This window comes from Chrysochloris asiatica, unplaced genomic scaffold (genome assembly GCF_000296735.1).
Source record: "Chrysochloris asiatica unplaced genomic scaffold, ChrAsi1.0 scaffold00026, whole genome shotgun sequence".
Taxonomy (NCBI): domain Eukaryota; kingdom Metazoa; phylum Chordata; class Mammalia; order Afrosoricida; family Chrysochloridae; genus Chrysochloris; species Chrysochloris asiatica.
In genome coordinates, this window is record NW_006408544.1 from 1,904,571 (window position 1) to 1,921,246 (window position 16,676).

At 40.0% G+C, this 16,676-nt stretch overlaps 1 protein-coding gene across 1 annotated transcript in view; it reads left to right on the forward strand.

Moving 5' to 3' along the window:
- The window catches only part of YBX1 (Y box binding protein 1), a 90,026-nt gene that overhangs the window by 59,642 nt on the left and 13,708 nt on the right, over positions 1-16,676 (forward strand). The window contains 1 exon segment of the mRNA XM_006878292.1: positions 478-541. Within this exon segment, the coding sequence (XP_006878354.1) occupies positions 478-541 (64 nt within the window).

Genomic DNA, 16,676 nt, shown 5'->3' on the forward strand with positions numbered 1-16,676 from the left:
CCCTGCACCCACCGCCCTTCGCTGGCCGCGCGCCGACACCGCGTGTGTGGCGGGGTCGCTTTTCCGCCCTCCCGCCCAGTGAACTCCGGGCCGTACGCCGTTGTTCCCGGTTCTCCACCCTTCTCCCTTCCGCGTGTGCCCTGAGGGCGCGCCGCGCCGCCTACGCAGGCCGGAGCGTGCCCGGCGGCTTCCCCTTCCCTCACGTGCTCCGCGGCCGCGCCCGCGCGCTCTTCGGCTCACATCCCGCTCGGGCCCGCGCCCCAGGCCTGTCTTCGGGCACCCGGCGGCTTCGAACTCACCCACGTGTACGTTCTGGCGCGTGGGGCCTGTAACGCTGCCGGGAAACGGCCTCGAAGGAGGGGAGGCTATCAGGTGGGCTCGGCTGGGACGTGTGCGAGGGAGCGGATGCTGAAGGAGGGCGGGCCCTAGTGAAAGGGGCTCTCTGGTAATGCTGGTTGTCTTTCTTTCCCTCCCCAGCAACGAAGGTTTTGGGAACAGTAAAATGGTTCAATGTAAGGAACGGATATGGTTTCATCAACAGGTGAGATGACCTTAACGAAGCCGCCCTCCACCTCCTGCACGTTTTCTCCATTTGTGGACTTTGCGTGGCTTGGATGGTCACTGTAAGCAGGGCCTTGGGGATTCATCCCACGTATTGTTAGTGGAATTTTTGTTTTCCTGGCTGATGGCTTGCAAGGGCTTAGTGGATTGAGAGATTTGTTGTTGTGGTTTTTTATTTTATTTTGTTTTTGATTTTTCAGCTAAATACTAATCTAACTGGAAAGGTTTTCGTTAATGGCATAAAACTTAGAAAGCAAGCTGAATAAATGAGATACCCTACCTAACGGTTAACAGCAAGCTGCAGTAACGTGTCAAGTATATGAGACTGTTGGGTGTTTGTATTGTAAGGTTATACTGCCTTTGTTAAGCGTTGGAAAAGAATACTGTCTTTAAGGCCTTCGAAAAAATTTATGAGGATACTTTGACAAGGAGGGTTGCTTTTGTTTATAGAATTGAGTAACGTATTTAGAAGAAAATGGTCCCTTTTCTAAATTTGTTTCTCTTCCTGATGTTGGTTCTAACCAACATCATACTATTTAAATGCATTTTTATCAAAACCTTGGTTGTAGCTTGCTGGAGTGGCCTTAGCCAATGATAATTAAAACATTGTTTTTGTATTTGAAGGGGAAGCTACAAATGCTGGTATAAGACTTGGCCTTAAATGCTCTGTAGCAATAGTGATGGGAATGTGCACTTTGCACACAGTGCTCTCTACATGGATCTCCCTTGTGAGCCAGCATCATTTTCAAGATGGCTGCCAAGGCTAGTAGTGCAGTTCCATGGGTGCACAGCACACGGTCTGCATGAATAGAAAGCTTGGTCTTACAGGTATGATAACTTAAAGCCAGCTCAGCATTTTCTTTCTCATAGTTCTAGCTTAAAAAGCATTTAACAGCTAGATGTTTAAAGGAAAACTGAAGTGTAAAAAAATACAACAGAGTATAACATGGACAATGAATGAAATGTACTACAGTAAAGCAAATGGGCAAAATCAAACGAAAGACAGATAAAAACCGTTCCTGTAATCAACCATAAAGTATTGGATAAATTCAAGAGCTGGAAATATTTGATTGGGAGTTCTCCACATTTACAATTGTGGGTAATTTCTAAAGATTCTTTAGAATCTTTAGAAAAGTTCCATTTGTTCTTGTTTGGTTTTTTTTTTTTTTTTTTTTAAGATTCTTTTTTGTATGTGGTTGGTTTTTTAGGTGATCTTTGAATACATTAGCATTTCTGTATACTCTGAATTATATTAATCGCCTACCTTTTAAACTTATGACTTTGGAATTTAAATGAGCGTTCTTGGAAAGGTGTTTTAAAATGCTAATTTCTTAACTCCTTCAGAGAGTTAAGTAACCCAGGTTACTGCTAATGTCCACCTTACAGGTGACATTAATTTGCAGGTTCTTCTGTGATTAGATTGCAGTTTTTGTGTGCTTTCTAAAATTATAGTATGTACCCTCAGTTTTGCTGTAGCTTGTTAAAAGTACATAGGTTATGATATCATAAGTAAATAATTTATATCCAAGATAGAAGGATAGTTATTTACATGTTATAAATGTTTATTCCAAAAGATACCATTCTTAGAAATATCTCTGTTGGGCTAGTAATTGATGCAGTTTATCATCTTCCAAGGTAAGTTGGCTTTTGATTATCACTTGTTTGTACTGTCTTAACTGTAAGTAATGACATTTTATTTTACTCATTTTACTGTACTTCTTGAGTAGTGATTATTTTAATAAATTACAGGTTTGGCATCCCTGCAATGATTGATCCTTAGCGCCATGTTTTTCAACAGCATGTGGACACTTCTCTCTATATCCACATTTTGATAATTCTCATGATAATTCAAACCTTTCACTATGCTATTGCACATTTGGCATCTTGGTGTGGCGCTGGTAGGATAAACATTGCTGGACAAGGTCAGTTTGAACTGTAAAGTCTGTGGTTCAAATTCACCAGCCGCTCCTGGGAAACCCTCTGCTGCTGTGAGTCGGAACCTAGTCAACAGCACTTAACAACATTGCATATTTAATAGACTACAGTCCTGGTGTGATGCTGCAGGCTAATACACTAGACTGCAAGGTTGGTTTGAACATGAGGGTCGGTGGTTCAGACTCACCAACTACCTCTTGGCGACTTGATGGCACTTACCAACAACAGTATAAACAAGATTTTAAAAGTACTGGGAAATCAAAAAATTTGCTTTATTTCAGTAGTCTGGAGCCAAGTCCAATATCTCCAAAGTATGCCTGTGTCAAATTGCAAGGTTGAAACTAGAGCCATAGCAATCATCCTTGTGCATGTCTGTTTAGCTCACACATCAGAAAAGCTGGGGCAGTTTAGTCATTGCATTATAAAAATTACATATTGACCCGGGTCTTCAAAACAGGCACTCTCCTGAGAATTGTACTTTTCACCCCAGATACACCAGGGAGTTTCAGAAAGTTCTTAGAAAAGTGTATGAGGTCTCCCTCACACTGAATTGGAATCTGCATTTTAATATCATCCTGTGAGTCTTACATACCTGAGGATCCATCTGGGGATCTTGTTAAACTGTAGATTCTGATTTAGTATTGTTAAGTGCCATCAGTAAGTTTGACTCATAGTGACCCAATATTGGGTTTCCACAGACCTTGTTCAAATGGACCTTAAGTTTCTGTACTTTATCCCAGTAAATTTGATGAAATTGTTAAAACAGTTTGGACAGTCCTAACAAAGCATCTTCAGAATCCAATTTGTGATTTACATTTTGCTATGTTTTTAAGTGCCTTAGAGACCCTGTGTAGGGTTTCTAAGGAGTGACTTGTAAACTTGAATCACCAGCCTTGTGGTTCAAAAAACTGGATTCCACATTTGCTATGGAGGATGACTAATCAAGTTGATTATTAGCCCAAACAGATAATCCAAGAAGCTTTGTAATAATATAAAATGTAAATAACTGTCCTTATATGCATTATAAGGAGCCTTAATGGCACTGTAGGCTAACCACTGAGTCACTAACTGCAAGATCAGCAATACAAATCCACTAGCCTACAGTAGAAAGATGGGGCTTTCTGCGCCCTTTAAATCTACAGTGTCAGAAAACTCTGTACAGGGTCTGTGAGTTAGAATCAACTTGATGAGTTTAGTTTTTGGATTCCTTGTTAAGTGCCCTCAATTCGGTTCTTACTTACAGAGACCTTGTATAGGGTTTCTGAGGAGCAGCTGGTGAGGTTGAAGAGAGCAGACCTTATGGTCAAACTAACCTTGCGGTCCAGTGCTTTATCCCACAGCGCTGCACCAGGACTCCAGTTTTTGGATACTATAATATAAATTGTTCACTTTATAGAACTCTGTCCATATAACAAACTATAGCAAAATAGGCACATGCTGCAATTTAAAATGCACTCAAAAACTACATTCTGGAGTCCTGATGTGGTGCTGTGGGTTAATGTGCTGGGCCGCAAGGTCTGTGGTTCAAGCTCACCAGCCACTATACAGACTTCTATGGGTCGGTACCAACTCTACAGTACTTAACAACCACAGAAAAAGCTGTAAATTGGTTACTCAATGCGTCAGACTGCAGAGTCTTTTGAACTGCCAAGTCACTGGTTCAAGCTCACCAGCTGCTCCTTGGAAACCCTATACAGGGTTGCTAGGGGTCGGAATCTACTCTATTCTTAAAACTTAAAACAATAACAATGTGCACACCTACCTATTTTTGTCAAGTCTTCAGTAGCTTCACGTGTGTAAAATTAGATAATGAAAAAGGAAGACAGAAAAATCACAATTGATCTATGGTGTTAGTGAAGAAAACTGCCAGAACAGCAAAATGAATGACTCAGTCTTAGAGGAAATACAACCAGAATGTTCTTAGAAATATGGCAAGATAATTCATTTACTTTGGAACCTTACTAGAAAAGGACAACCTTTTATAAATTACAGGACTAACAAAAACAAGTGAGAAAGTTTTAATGAGATGGATTGGCCTAATACTCCCAACAGTGGACTCAAACATACTTCATGATCGTGGACACAGGACCAGGCAAATTGTCATTCTTACATACTTGTTGCCATGAATCAGAGTAGACTCATAACAACCAACAAGGATGGATTATTGCAATGAGAAACAGAATTCTTTCTTCGAAGGGTGAGATGTCTTTCCCTGGTAATTTTATTGCATAAATGATGCTAAATTAAAAAGGTATTTTGTTAGTTGCTGACAAGCCAGCTCTGATCCATCTTTATGATTATGTATATCTGTGATCATGTTTATTTGTCGAGTGTGGCGCACTGTAGGATTAACATTGAACCTCAAAATGGTGGAAATGGTGGTTCAAACCCATTAGCCACTACTTGGAAATCCTATACAGGGTGTCTTTTAAGAATCTACTTAACAACAACATAACTTATTGAAGCTATTGTGTCATTCCATCTCACTGATAGCTTCTTCCTTTACATTGGCTCCTCTACTTTATCAAACATAGTGCCCTTTTATTTCCTGGTGACATGTCTAATGTAATTGTTGAAATCTGGTTGCATTTCTTATAAGTAAGACTGGTTTGTTTTGGCAGTCCATAGAACATTCTGTATTCTCCTATACCACAGTTAAGATGGTTAATTCTTTGGTCTTCCTTTTTCATTGTCTGGCTTCCACATGCATATGCAGTGATTGAAATGACTTATAGCTTGGGTCATCAAAGTGACTTGCTTTAAAATTTTAAACTTCTAAAAACCTATTACAGTAGATTTGCCTAACACAAAAACTTGAGTTTTTTGTTTTTTTTTTAATTGCTATTTCATGGCCGGTGCTTGCTGTTCAGCTAGATGAAATTCTCAGCAGTTTCGATTTCTTCATGTTTTTCACTCAGTTGTGCAGGGTTTTATTTTTTTGTTTATAAGTGATCCATACTGAAGGTTTTGACCATGTTTATATAATCCAGTTTCTCAGGTTATTGGAGATTAAATACATTAGGTGAAAAGGTACAACAACTCTGCTCTGCACCTTTTCCACTTTTGACAAAATTGTTCTGTTCAGTTGTCTCTTGATGGGGTCAATGTTCCACATGTTCTAGAATTCCTGTTCTTTTGTAATGCTATCCATAATTTTTTATCCACACAGTCACATATCTTTAGCCAGTAAAACACAGGTAAACATCTTCTGGTATTCTGTGTTTTCAGCCAAGAAGCATTTGAAATCAATAGTGTCCCTTGTTCCACACCCTCTTCTGAATCCAACTTGAAATTTTGGCAGTTTCCTTGAGGTACAACTGTAGTCATTTTTTAATGATCTTGAGCAAAATTTACTAGGATGTGATACTAATAGTACTGTTATGATAATTTCTGCGTTTCATTTTGTTAACTTTTCTTGGGATGGGCTCAGTCAGTTGGCCAGTTATCTGTCTTCTGTATTTGTCATAGACAAAACAATTACTTCCTGCATTACATCATTTGTTTTGATACATCTCAGTTGGTAGTCCCTCAATTCTTGTAGCCATGTTTTTCACCAGTGCCTTCAGTGCAGCTTGAACTTCTTCCTTTACAGTTCTTGATCATATGCTACCTTCTGAAATGGTGGAATGTTAGCCAGATCTTTTTGGTACCGTGACACTGTATTTCTTCCATAATCTTGTGATGATTCTGCATCACTCAAGTTTTAGTTTAGACTTGAAATGTCTCTTTACATTTTCCATCTTGAGAAATGAAAATCATGTTCTAACTCTGGGTATTTCCACATCCCATGATAATAATATACCCATCTTCTCAAACTACATTTTGAAGTCTTCTCTTCAGCTCTTTTCCTTCATTTCTTCTGTTCGCTTTAGCTACTCTTGGTTTAGAGCAAGTTTGAGTCTTCCTGACCATCCATTTTGGTCTTTTACTTCTTTCCTGTGTTGCTAGTGCTGTTCCGGAAGATGAGCCCCCTATGTTGGGAGGCATTCAAAATCTGACTGGGGAAAAGCAGCCTCAAATTAGAGGCAACCTTAATGATGATGACAGTTAAAGTAGCACCTCTAGTGTATCCATTAGTAATCAGAACATGGGAAAGCATGAATGGAGGGAAATTCGAGGTAATAAAAAATGGAACGTGTCAATGTTGATATCTTAGGCATTAGTGAGCTGGATTGGGCTGGTTCTGGCTATTTCACATCTGGCTATCATACGATGTACTATTCTGGGTGCAACAAATTAAAGAATGGTATTGCATTCATCGTCAAAAAAGATTTCAAGGTCTGTCCTGAAGTACAGCACTATCAGTGATAGATTTAATATCCATACTCCTACAAGGAAAGTCAGTTAATACAACCATTATTCAAATTTTAGCAGCAACTACTGATACCAAAGATGAAGAAATTAAGGTTTCTAAAGATTGCTGCAGTCAAAAATAGGTCAAATATACAAGAAAGATACATTGATGATTATTGGTAACTAGAATGAGAAAGTTGGAGAAAAAGAACAATGACCAGTAGCTGGAAAATTTGGCCTTGGTGATTGAAACAAAGCCGGAGATCATATGATAGAATTTTATAAGGTCAACAACTTACTTTTTTTTGACAGAAATAATTTTTTCAACTACATAAGCGACGACTATATACGTGGGCATTACTAGATGGACTACAGCAGGAACAAATTGCTTATGTATGTGTAGAGAGACGAAGGAGATGCTTATTGTCATTAGTCAAGGCAAGGCCAGGGACCAGCTGTGGCTCAGATCATTTGCTAATATGCAAGTTTGGATTAACACTAAAAAACAAAGCAAATCCGCCATGGGCAAAGCACAACCCTGAACGCATTCTGCCTGAATTGGTACCAGTCTCAAGAATAGATTTGCATTTGGCACACTGAAGATGAAGAGTTGTAGGAATACATCAGGGGCATCACACATGAAGGAAGTGGAAGGTCATTTAAAGGAAAAGAACATGAAACTTTAAAAATAGAATCTTCAGCTTTTACTGGGGATAGGTTGCAGGGACTGGGTCGAGGGTGAAAGGACATACGGCGCTATTCTTGGGATGGGGATGGATGATGGTTAAACACATGAGTAATTTCACTATACTGCATATCAGGGTTGTTGAAATGGATGGTTTTCTTACCACAATAGAAGTATTTTTTAATCTTTGGCTTTCATTTGTTAGACTAGCCTGGGAATTCTGACATAATTATTCCTGGTGTGTTTGCAAAAGAGAACTGGATTATGTGGCTGGAGGACTTCGTTAAAACTTTGTCTACAATTACTAAATTTTCAGATATTTGGGTTAGTAGTTAAGGGTTTGCCATTTAAACTGACAGGTTTTTATCTTTTACATCCTTATGTTTATCCATATTCACCAAACTCATGAGAGATTATCACAGATTTTTCCAGTGGGATAGACAGAAAATTTCTGTCTTTGCAGTATAAACAGCTGAAATTATTCTGAAGTTTCGGGATGAGCAAGAAATTAAGGCTTAGAATCAAATAGAGCAGAGGTCATAAATTGATGACCTACTAGCTGAATCTCTCCCAGGTGGTTTTGTTTGGCATTTAAAATTTAGAGGAGACCAAAGATAATCAGATGATCATCGTTTTATATCTGAACACGAGCACTGGGCTTATACTTTCATAAATTCACATTCAACTGGTCATAAGTACTTACTGCTATCTTGTGATGGAACATTTTTACCAGCAGTCTGTGTGAGGCTTTTTAAACTTAGTCATGATTGTCAGGTTTTGGCTCCCATCGTGGGGTTGGAAAGTTCGTTTTAGGGGTTCCAAGTATGGTATGGAGTCCTGGTGTGGTGGTGTGGGCTAATTCATTGGATCACAAGGTCGGTGGTTCAGGCTCATCAGCTGCTCCTCGGAAAGCCTATACAGGGTCGCTGTCAGTCAGAATCTACTCCACAGCATTTAACTATAACTGAGTGAATTCCATTTCACATGGTAATGGAAGTAGCTGATGTTTATTAAGTACTTAGAAACACTTGGCTTATGCATACTGCTAACAGAAAGGTTGGTGGCTTAAGTCCACCAAGAAATGCTTAGTTACCTACTTCTGGATAATATCAGCCACTGAAAACTCTAGTGGGCACGGTTCTACTCTGATACACATAGGTCTATTGGAACTGCAGAGGTGGTGGTTCAAGGTCACCAGCTGCTCCTCAGAAACGCTGTACTGGGTCACTGTACATTGGAACTGACTTGATGGCACTTAACAGTATGTACCAAGCACTATTTGAGATACAGTTACACTGTTGTTCTGTGACACTGATTCAAGAACTGTTGGAGCTTATATCTAAACTTTTCTGATTTAAGTTTGTGTTTATTAATTGCTGGACTGTGAGTTGGAACAGTCTCGACAGCACTTAACAGTACTGTCTTTAAAATTAGACCCTAGTCATCAATTTGGTTATCCATATTTATTGTTTTTAAGTGTTGTTGAGTTGGTTCCAACCAATAGCAATCCTGTATAGGGTTTTCAAGGAGCAGCTGGTGAGCTTGAACCGCTGACCTTGTAGTTCAAACAGCTTTTCAGTCGGGCGCATTAACTCACAACGTCACACCAGGACTCCTTGGTTATCCATATTGTTACAGATAATTTTCTGGGATTATTCTTAGACATTCAAAGACTTAGTTTTTATGCTGTAGGACAAACACTCAATCCATAAGGTTGACAGTTCAAACTCATCAGCCGCACTTTGGGAACCCTGTACCGGGTGGTTATGAGTCAGAACGAACTCCAAAGCATTTAACAAGATTGTCATTAGGACTCTTGTATGCTGAATGCTAGTTCCTGGATTGGAAAAGCTGCTTTATTTTTTTATTATATATTTCATGTCGTCAAAACACCATTGATTTGGTTCTGACTCATGGCCACCCTGCATAGGGTTCTGAGGGAGTGACTGGTATGTAGGTTTGAACTGCCACCTTGTGGTCCATTGCTTACCCTCTGACACCTCATGTTAAGTGCCATCCTGTCGTTTCTGATTCATAGTGACCCTGTATAGGGTTTCTGAGGAGTGATTGGTGAGTTTGAACTACTTACTTTGCAGTTCAAACTGACCTTGAGGTCGAATGCTTATCCTAAGCACCACACCAGTACTCCTCAGCACTTCTTTTGTAGGGTGTTACTTTGTGCTAGCAAGTTGACTCCGATGCGTACTTATCCTGTACAGTGTTTCCAAGGAGGCTAGGTGAGTTTGAACTTCAGATCTTGAAATTAGTAAGGATTCATTTTTACCATGAACTTTTTGAAACTCCATCATATTGGGAGGCAATTAAGGAATTAAAAGAGACCATTAAGGAGTCCTTGTGTGGTACTATAGGATAAGCAATGTCAATGGTTTAAAACCACCATCTGCTTTACTGTGAGTTGGAACTGACTTGATGACATTTAACAAGAACAACAGTCCATGTGCTATTCCTCAAAGTTTAAAATATTTACTGTGCATTCTTAACAGAAAGCTTGTCTGAGTCATTGATTCTTAAAAATTAAATACTATGGCATTGGGAAAGGTTTTCTACCATCTGTCTCAAGCATTAGAAACATCTGTAATCCATCCTACCTAAGGTAGAATACTAGAAAATCAAAAAGGTAAGTAGGAACTTAGAATCTTTTGGCATCTGCTAGTGTCTGGATGCTTAGGTTGTGGGTCAGAGATGCTAAATCCTAGAGTTTGTTCCTTATTAACTACAGGGTTGTAAATTAATCTGTGCAGTCAAGCACATTATAATGACATAGTTTAGTAATCTGGAGCAGAATAAGAGGTTGAACCCAAACCAAACCATTGCCACCGAGTTGATTCCAGGGTCATTTGACTCTATAGGACAGGGTAGACGAACCCTATATGGTTTCTAAGGTTGTAGATGTTAACTGAAAAATAGTGACAAATCTTTCTCCTTTAGATTGGCTGGTGGGTGAAGCTGACCTTTTGGTTGAGTGAGTAGCTGAGTGCTTTAAATACTATACCACCAGGACTCTTGGATAATACAATAAAAGCCTTTTTTTTTTTTCTTTTCATTCAAATGTGTTGTTAGGTACCACAGAGTCAATATCGACTCATAGCAACCCTATGCACAACAGAACAAAATACTGCCCGATCCTGGGCCAACCTCACAATTGTTGCCACGCTTGAGCTCACTTGGCCAATCCATCTTGCTGGGGGTCTTCCTCTTTCTCTGACCTTCGCCTTACCAAACATGATATCCTTCTCCAGTGACTGGTCCCTCCTGACAATATGTCCAAAGTATGAGAGACGAAGTTTGGCTATCCTGGCCCCAAGGAGCACTCTGGCTGCACTCTTCCAACACTGATGTTTGTTATTTTAGCAACTCGTGGCACTTTCAATATTCTCAACCTTATTCACTGTCTAGCTTTTGCATGCATATGAGGTTAGTGAAAAGACCGTGGCTTGGTCACGCGCACCTTAGTCCTCAAGCTGACATCTCTGCTATAAAACACTATTAAAAAGTCTTGTACAGCAGATTTGCCTAATGTAATAACGATGCTTGATTTCTTGACTGTTACTTCCATGAGTATTGATGGTTGATCCAAGAAGAATGAAGTCCTTGACAACTTAAATCTTTTCTCCATTGATAAGAATGTTGGTTATTGTCTAGAGGTGAGGATTTTTTATTTCTTTATATATATAATGGATAGAAAATATTGGTGTATAAAATTCTAGGATATAATTTATGTCCTTACAGGTAAGGATAGTTCTCTTTTAAGGGTGAGAGAGCAGACAAACATGGTAAACCGGCCGTAGGAGTCCTTGTTTGGATGGATTGGCCTGTTATAAAGCTGCACTTCGGAATCATGGTGTGGCACTATGGGATAAGCAGTGGGCTGCTAAACTGTAAGTAAGGTCAGCGGTTCAAACCTAGCAGCTACTCCTGAAACCCTATAGAAGGTTGCTGTCAGTCTGAGCTGACTCTTTGTAAGTTTCTTTGGGGTGGAGGATGCAGGGGTTAAAATTTTCTAATTTTAGAATCTTAATCATGCAAAACAAACCTTTTATATCATGTCTCTGTGGTATGGCCCTAGGATAAGCACTGGTTGGCAGTTCAAACCCCTATTACAGGGTTACTATGAGTTGTAACCTACTACTGCACATAACAACCCCTACCACCTCTTCCGGAGTCCTGGTGTGGCGCTGTGGATTAATGTGCCAGACTGCAAAGCCTTTGAATTGCAAGGTCAGCAGTTCAAGCTCACCAGTTGCGCCTTGGAAACCCTTTATTGGGTCGCTGTGGGTCCGAACCAAGTGGATAACACATAACAATGTACCACAGCAATTTGACACTCCCCTCCCCCTCCCCCATTTACATTTTTTGTATTTGTGTGTGTGTGTGTGTGTGTGGCATGCACAGGGACTGAAAGAAGTTCCTGGGAAAATTGAATTCTTTTTAAATATTTTTCCAAATTTATTGCAATCCCCTCACACAGATAAAGCACAATGTTTTCAAGATTCTTTCAGGTTGTAGCATATATGACAGAGGACTTCATGTCTCTTTATGGCTGTGAGTAGCATTGTACCACATTGTTTATCCATTCATCTATGGAGGGACGTTTCCACTTTTTGGGTATTTTTGGGTAGTGAATGCTGCAGTGAACAACATAGGTATACAAGTACCTGTGTTGGTGCTGATTTTAGGTATATTTCTGGATCAAAAGGTAATTCTGGAGTCCCTGAGTGGCCTAAATGATTAGATGCTGGACACCTAACTTAAATCTGGTGGTTTAGACACTCAGGCTCTTTGGAAGTAAAAAAAGATCATGGCCTTGGAAATTTTAATGGAGTAGTTCTACACAGCAAACATTGGGTTCCCATGAGTTGGAATTGATTATGACAACTAACAATATTGTTTAACTTTGTGAGGAAACCACACAACTGCTCCCACAGTAGTAAATGTGAAAGTTTCAATTTCTAGCACTTGTAGCATATGCCTTCCTTTATAGATAAACAAGCCAGTGTGGTTTATGGCATGTAAATTATCTAAGTTGATTCCCATTCATTGCGATACCCGTATTTTAGAGAGTAAGCTACTCCATAGGGTTTTCTTAGCTGAAACCCTATACCGAGTTACCATGGGTCAGAACCTACTCAGTGACACTTCACAACAACAGCAAATTTTTATGTAACAAAGAACCAGGCATTTTCTGCCATGGTTGTGCTGCTGAGTGTGTTCAAATGGCCAGCTTGGCAGCTGTAAGTCAAGTGCTTAACTATTTATACCATCTCAGGACTCGTTTATGATGCAGTTGGTAGTTCCCCCTGACCTGTGCAGTGTTGGTTGCCTTTCTCTAAAAGTTGTTAGAAAATCGACCAAAACCTACTTTGTTTGTGACATGGCTTGTATTCATTGGGAAAATCAAGTATATGAGGAAAGAATCTTATCTGTATTTCTGTTTGCATTGTTTCTATATGTATCAATTTCAGTCCGATTAGATTCAGGCTCCATATTCTGGATAAGATTGTATTGGCATTTAAAATTGGGTAGGAGTCCTGGTGTGGCTATGTGCATTAATGTGCTGGACTGCAAGGTTAGTCTTTAATTATAATTTTGAGTTTCATTCCACATTTTCTCCCACTCTATTTGATACCTTCCGATGTGCTCCCTTTCAGAAAAGTTGGTAGTGGTAGCCAGGCACCATCTAGTTTGTTATGGTAACTGATGTTCACTTGCTCCGTTGGACTAGTTGACTGATTCCAAGCATCTTCTATTTTCATCACTCTGGAGAGACCAATAGTTGCCCTTAGATGGCTGTGAGCTTGTAAGATCCCAGGCACTTGCTGCTCAACAAAAAATAGGATATAGAACATTGTATTTGTGGACCATGTTTTGCTAACTGACCTTGGTGTTCTCTCAGATTGTAGTCCTGAGCCTCCAGATCCAGCAATCAGTTGTGAGAATTTTTTTTTAATTTTGAGGTGTAATGTATTCTGAAAGTTGTAGTCTTTGATCTTCATTAGTTTGGTGCTGAAAGTTCTCTTCATTTGGGTCACATGCATACCACAGGTTGTTGTTAGCCCTACAATCCTGATGGCTGCATTTGCCATAGTCCAGCTTCTGAGATTACAACAGATTGAATGATTATGGTAAAAGTGGAGGGTACATCTCTGCATACCTTTCCTGATTTTTTTAAACCATGTATCATAGTGGTTACAAATCGGGCTGCGAACCACAAGCTTAGCAGTTTGAAACTACCAGCTGTTCCACAGAAGAAAGATAAGGTTTTCTGCTCCCTTAAAGATTTACAGCTTCGGAAACCCTGTACAGGGTCGCTATGAATCGGAACCGACTCCACGGCACATAACATCAATAAGCATTGTCAAGTCAGTTCGACCTATAGCAACCCTGTGTAGGGTTTCTGAGAAGAGTCAATTCCAAATCATAGCAACCCTGAATAGGGTTTCCGAGGCTGTAAATCTTTACTGGAGCAGAGAGCCTCATCTTTCTTCCGTGGGACAGCTGGTAGTTTCGAACTGTTGACCTTGTGGCTCGCAGCCCGATTTGTAACTACTACGCTACTAGAGCTCCTGTTTTTGCATAGTTAATGAAACACAAATAAACATCATTTTGGTATTCAGTACTTTTACCCAAGATTCATTTGACATCAGCAGTGATATCCCTGAATCCCATTCTGTTAGGAATCTGGCTTGAATTTCTGGCTGCTTCCTGTTAATGCATTGCTGCAACAGTTATTTAATTTGTTTTCGGTAAAAATTCACTTAACATGTGATATCCACATTCTATTGGGTAATCTTTCTTTGGAAAGGCACAAATAGGAATCTCTTCCAGTCAGTTGGCCAGGCAGTCTGTCAAATGTGTTGGCATAGACAAGTTGGTGCTTTGAGTACTGCTTGACCACTCTGCATACGTATGTCGTACAATATTTTGCCACTAGAGTTCTTTAATATTGCAACTCCAGAACTTGAATTTTTTATTTCTCTGTTTGGAAAAATTTGAACATGTTCTTCCTTTTTATATTTCTAACTTCAGATCTTTACACATTTCATTACACAAGGCTGGCTGTTCAAACTCACCAGCAGCTCCTTAGAAACCCTATACAAGGTTGCTATGATTCGGAACAGACTCATGGCGCTTAAACAACAGTGTATGTTAACCATCTGGTAGTGTCGTGGTTATGAGTCAGGCTTCTAATCACATGGTCCAGCAGTTCAAAACTACCAGCCATTCCACAGGAGAAAGATGAGACTTCGTGCTCCTGTAGTATGTACATCCTTGAAAACCTATGCTGGTGGTGATTATGTGCTGTGGAGTCAGTTCTGACTCTTAGCAACCCTGCACAGGGTTTCTGAGGCTGTGAATCTTTACAGGAGCAGAAAGCCTCACCTGTCTCCCTCCGAACAGCTGGTAATTTTGACTGCTGACTTGTGGATTAGCAGCCTGATTCATAACTACTACGGTACCAGAACTCTTTACTGGGTCGCTATGAATCGGGACTTCTTGTCTTAGACGTTGTTATTGAAAAAATCAGGAGGGCTGAGGATGGAGAGAGAGCTCCAGTCCTCAGGAAAAGAGAGACAATTTCTCCCTTCCCCAGAGACGCAAAGGGGAAGAGGAAACACAATCTGTACTCTTCTATCTCAAAGCTTTCCTCCAACCATCCCACTCCCCCCCCCCGCCCCCATTAGATTTCTACTGGAAGCATGACAATGAGAAGCAAGTTGAGGGACGAGAAACACAGTGACAGAGAGGGCCGCATCCTCCAGAGACCTGGTCTAGATTGCTGTCTCCACAGCACACTACCACCACCCACGCCTTTGATCAGGAAAAAGATGAGGCTTTCTACTCCTGTAACATGGACAGCCTTGAAAACCTATACAGGCTCGCTGTGAGTAGGGACCAACTTCATGACACACCACCACCATCACTACCACTTGGGCACTCCAAATTGCAAATAAGTTATCACCCCAACCATAGTTTCATCACTGAAACTGTGTTTCTTTATACAATCAATATCTACCTGAACTCCAGACACTTTGGCCATGTTGTTAAATGCCATCAAGTTGCTTCCTACCCATAGCAACCCTCTATGTGTTTCTTAGGAATGACTGGTGAGCTTGAATCACCAACCTTGCAGTTCAAACCGACTTTGCAGTCTAGAGCATTAACCCACTGTGTCTCACCAGGAATCCTTAGCCATGATACAAGTTTAGTGTCAGCAGGAGTCCTGGTGTGGCACTGCAGAATAATGTACTGAACTGCAAGGTCAGGTTGAACCATGTTCGGCAGTTCACCCACCAGCTGCTCCTTAGAAACCCTGTACAGGGTCACTATGGGTTGGAACCAACTCGATGGCACTTAACAACAGTGTTGACAAAGTAAATAAGAACTTTGTTGAGTAACATGACATTATTAGTGAACTGAAGTTGGTTTCATATCTCTGTATCTACAAAACATCTCTAAAATTGTTACCTAGTGTACATTACTACCTATTTTATACTATTTATTTAAGAAAATTGTCCTAACTAGATGAGTGGTTAGGTTAAATTTTGTAATACCTTTTTGTAACATGAAGTACAATTTTTTTCCTTGCGATGTAATGTTTTTGTTATGAAATACCTGTTTACAACTACACTGGAAGACATAATGAACTAATCAGTGCCTCCACAAAGGAACGATTTATTGATTACCTAAATTTTATGAGAAGCCTCAATGTTGATAATGAAAGGTCGTTTTCTGTTGGTGGTGCATTTCTTGTAAATTTGATGCATAATAAAACATTGCAAAAACCCTCTGGATCTAGGCTCCCTCTTGAAAGCTTATAAGCCAGTCACTTCTTGCTATAAAGATGTGTTCCCTCTTTTGAGCTACTGCATCCATAGGTGTAGGTCCAGTTCATCAAATTGTATCAGATTCGCTCTTTTTTTCTTACTCTAGTTGTGAGTGTAGTACCTTTTGCAGCATTCTTGTTTTTAATTTTAAGATTTAATATGGTCTTGTTTCCATAAATTAAAAGTATGAGAATATAAGCTTTAACTTTCATGTCATAATTTGAAGGAAGTTAATTTTGTGTGGAGGGGTCTTAGTGGCATACCTTAAGGTGTGTTTGAATACCAAGATGGACTGTTCAAACTCGCCCATCCACTTCCTCAGAAACCCTATTCAGGGTGGCTGTGAGTAGGAACCT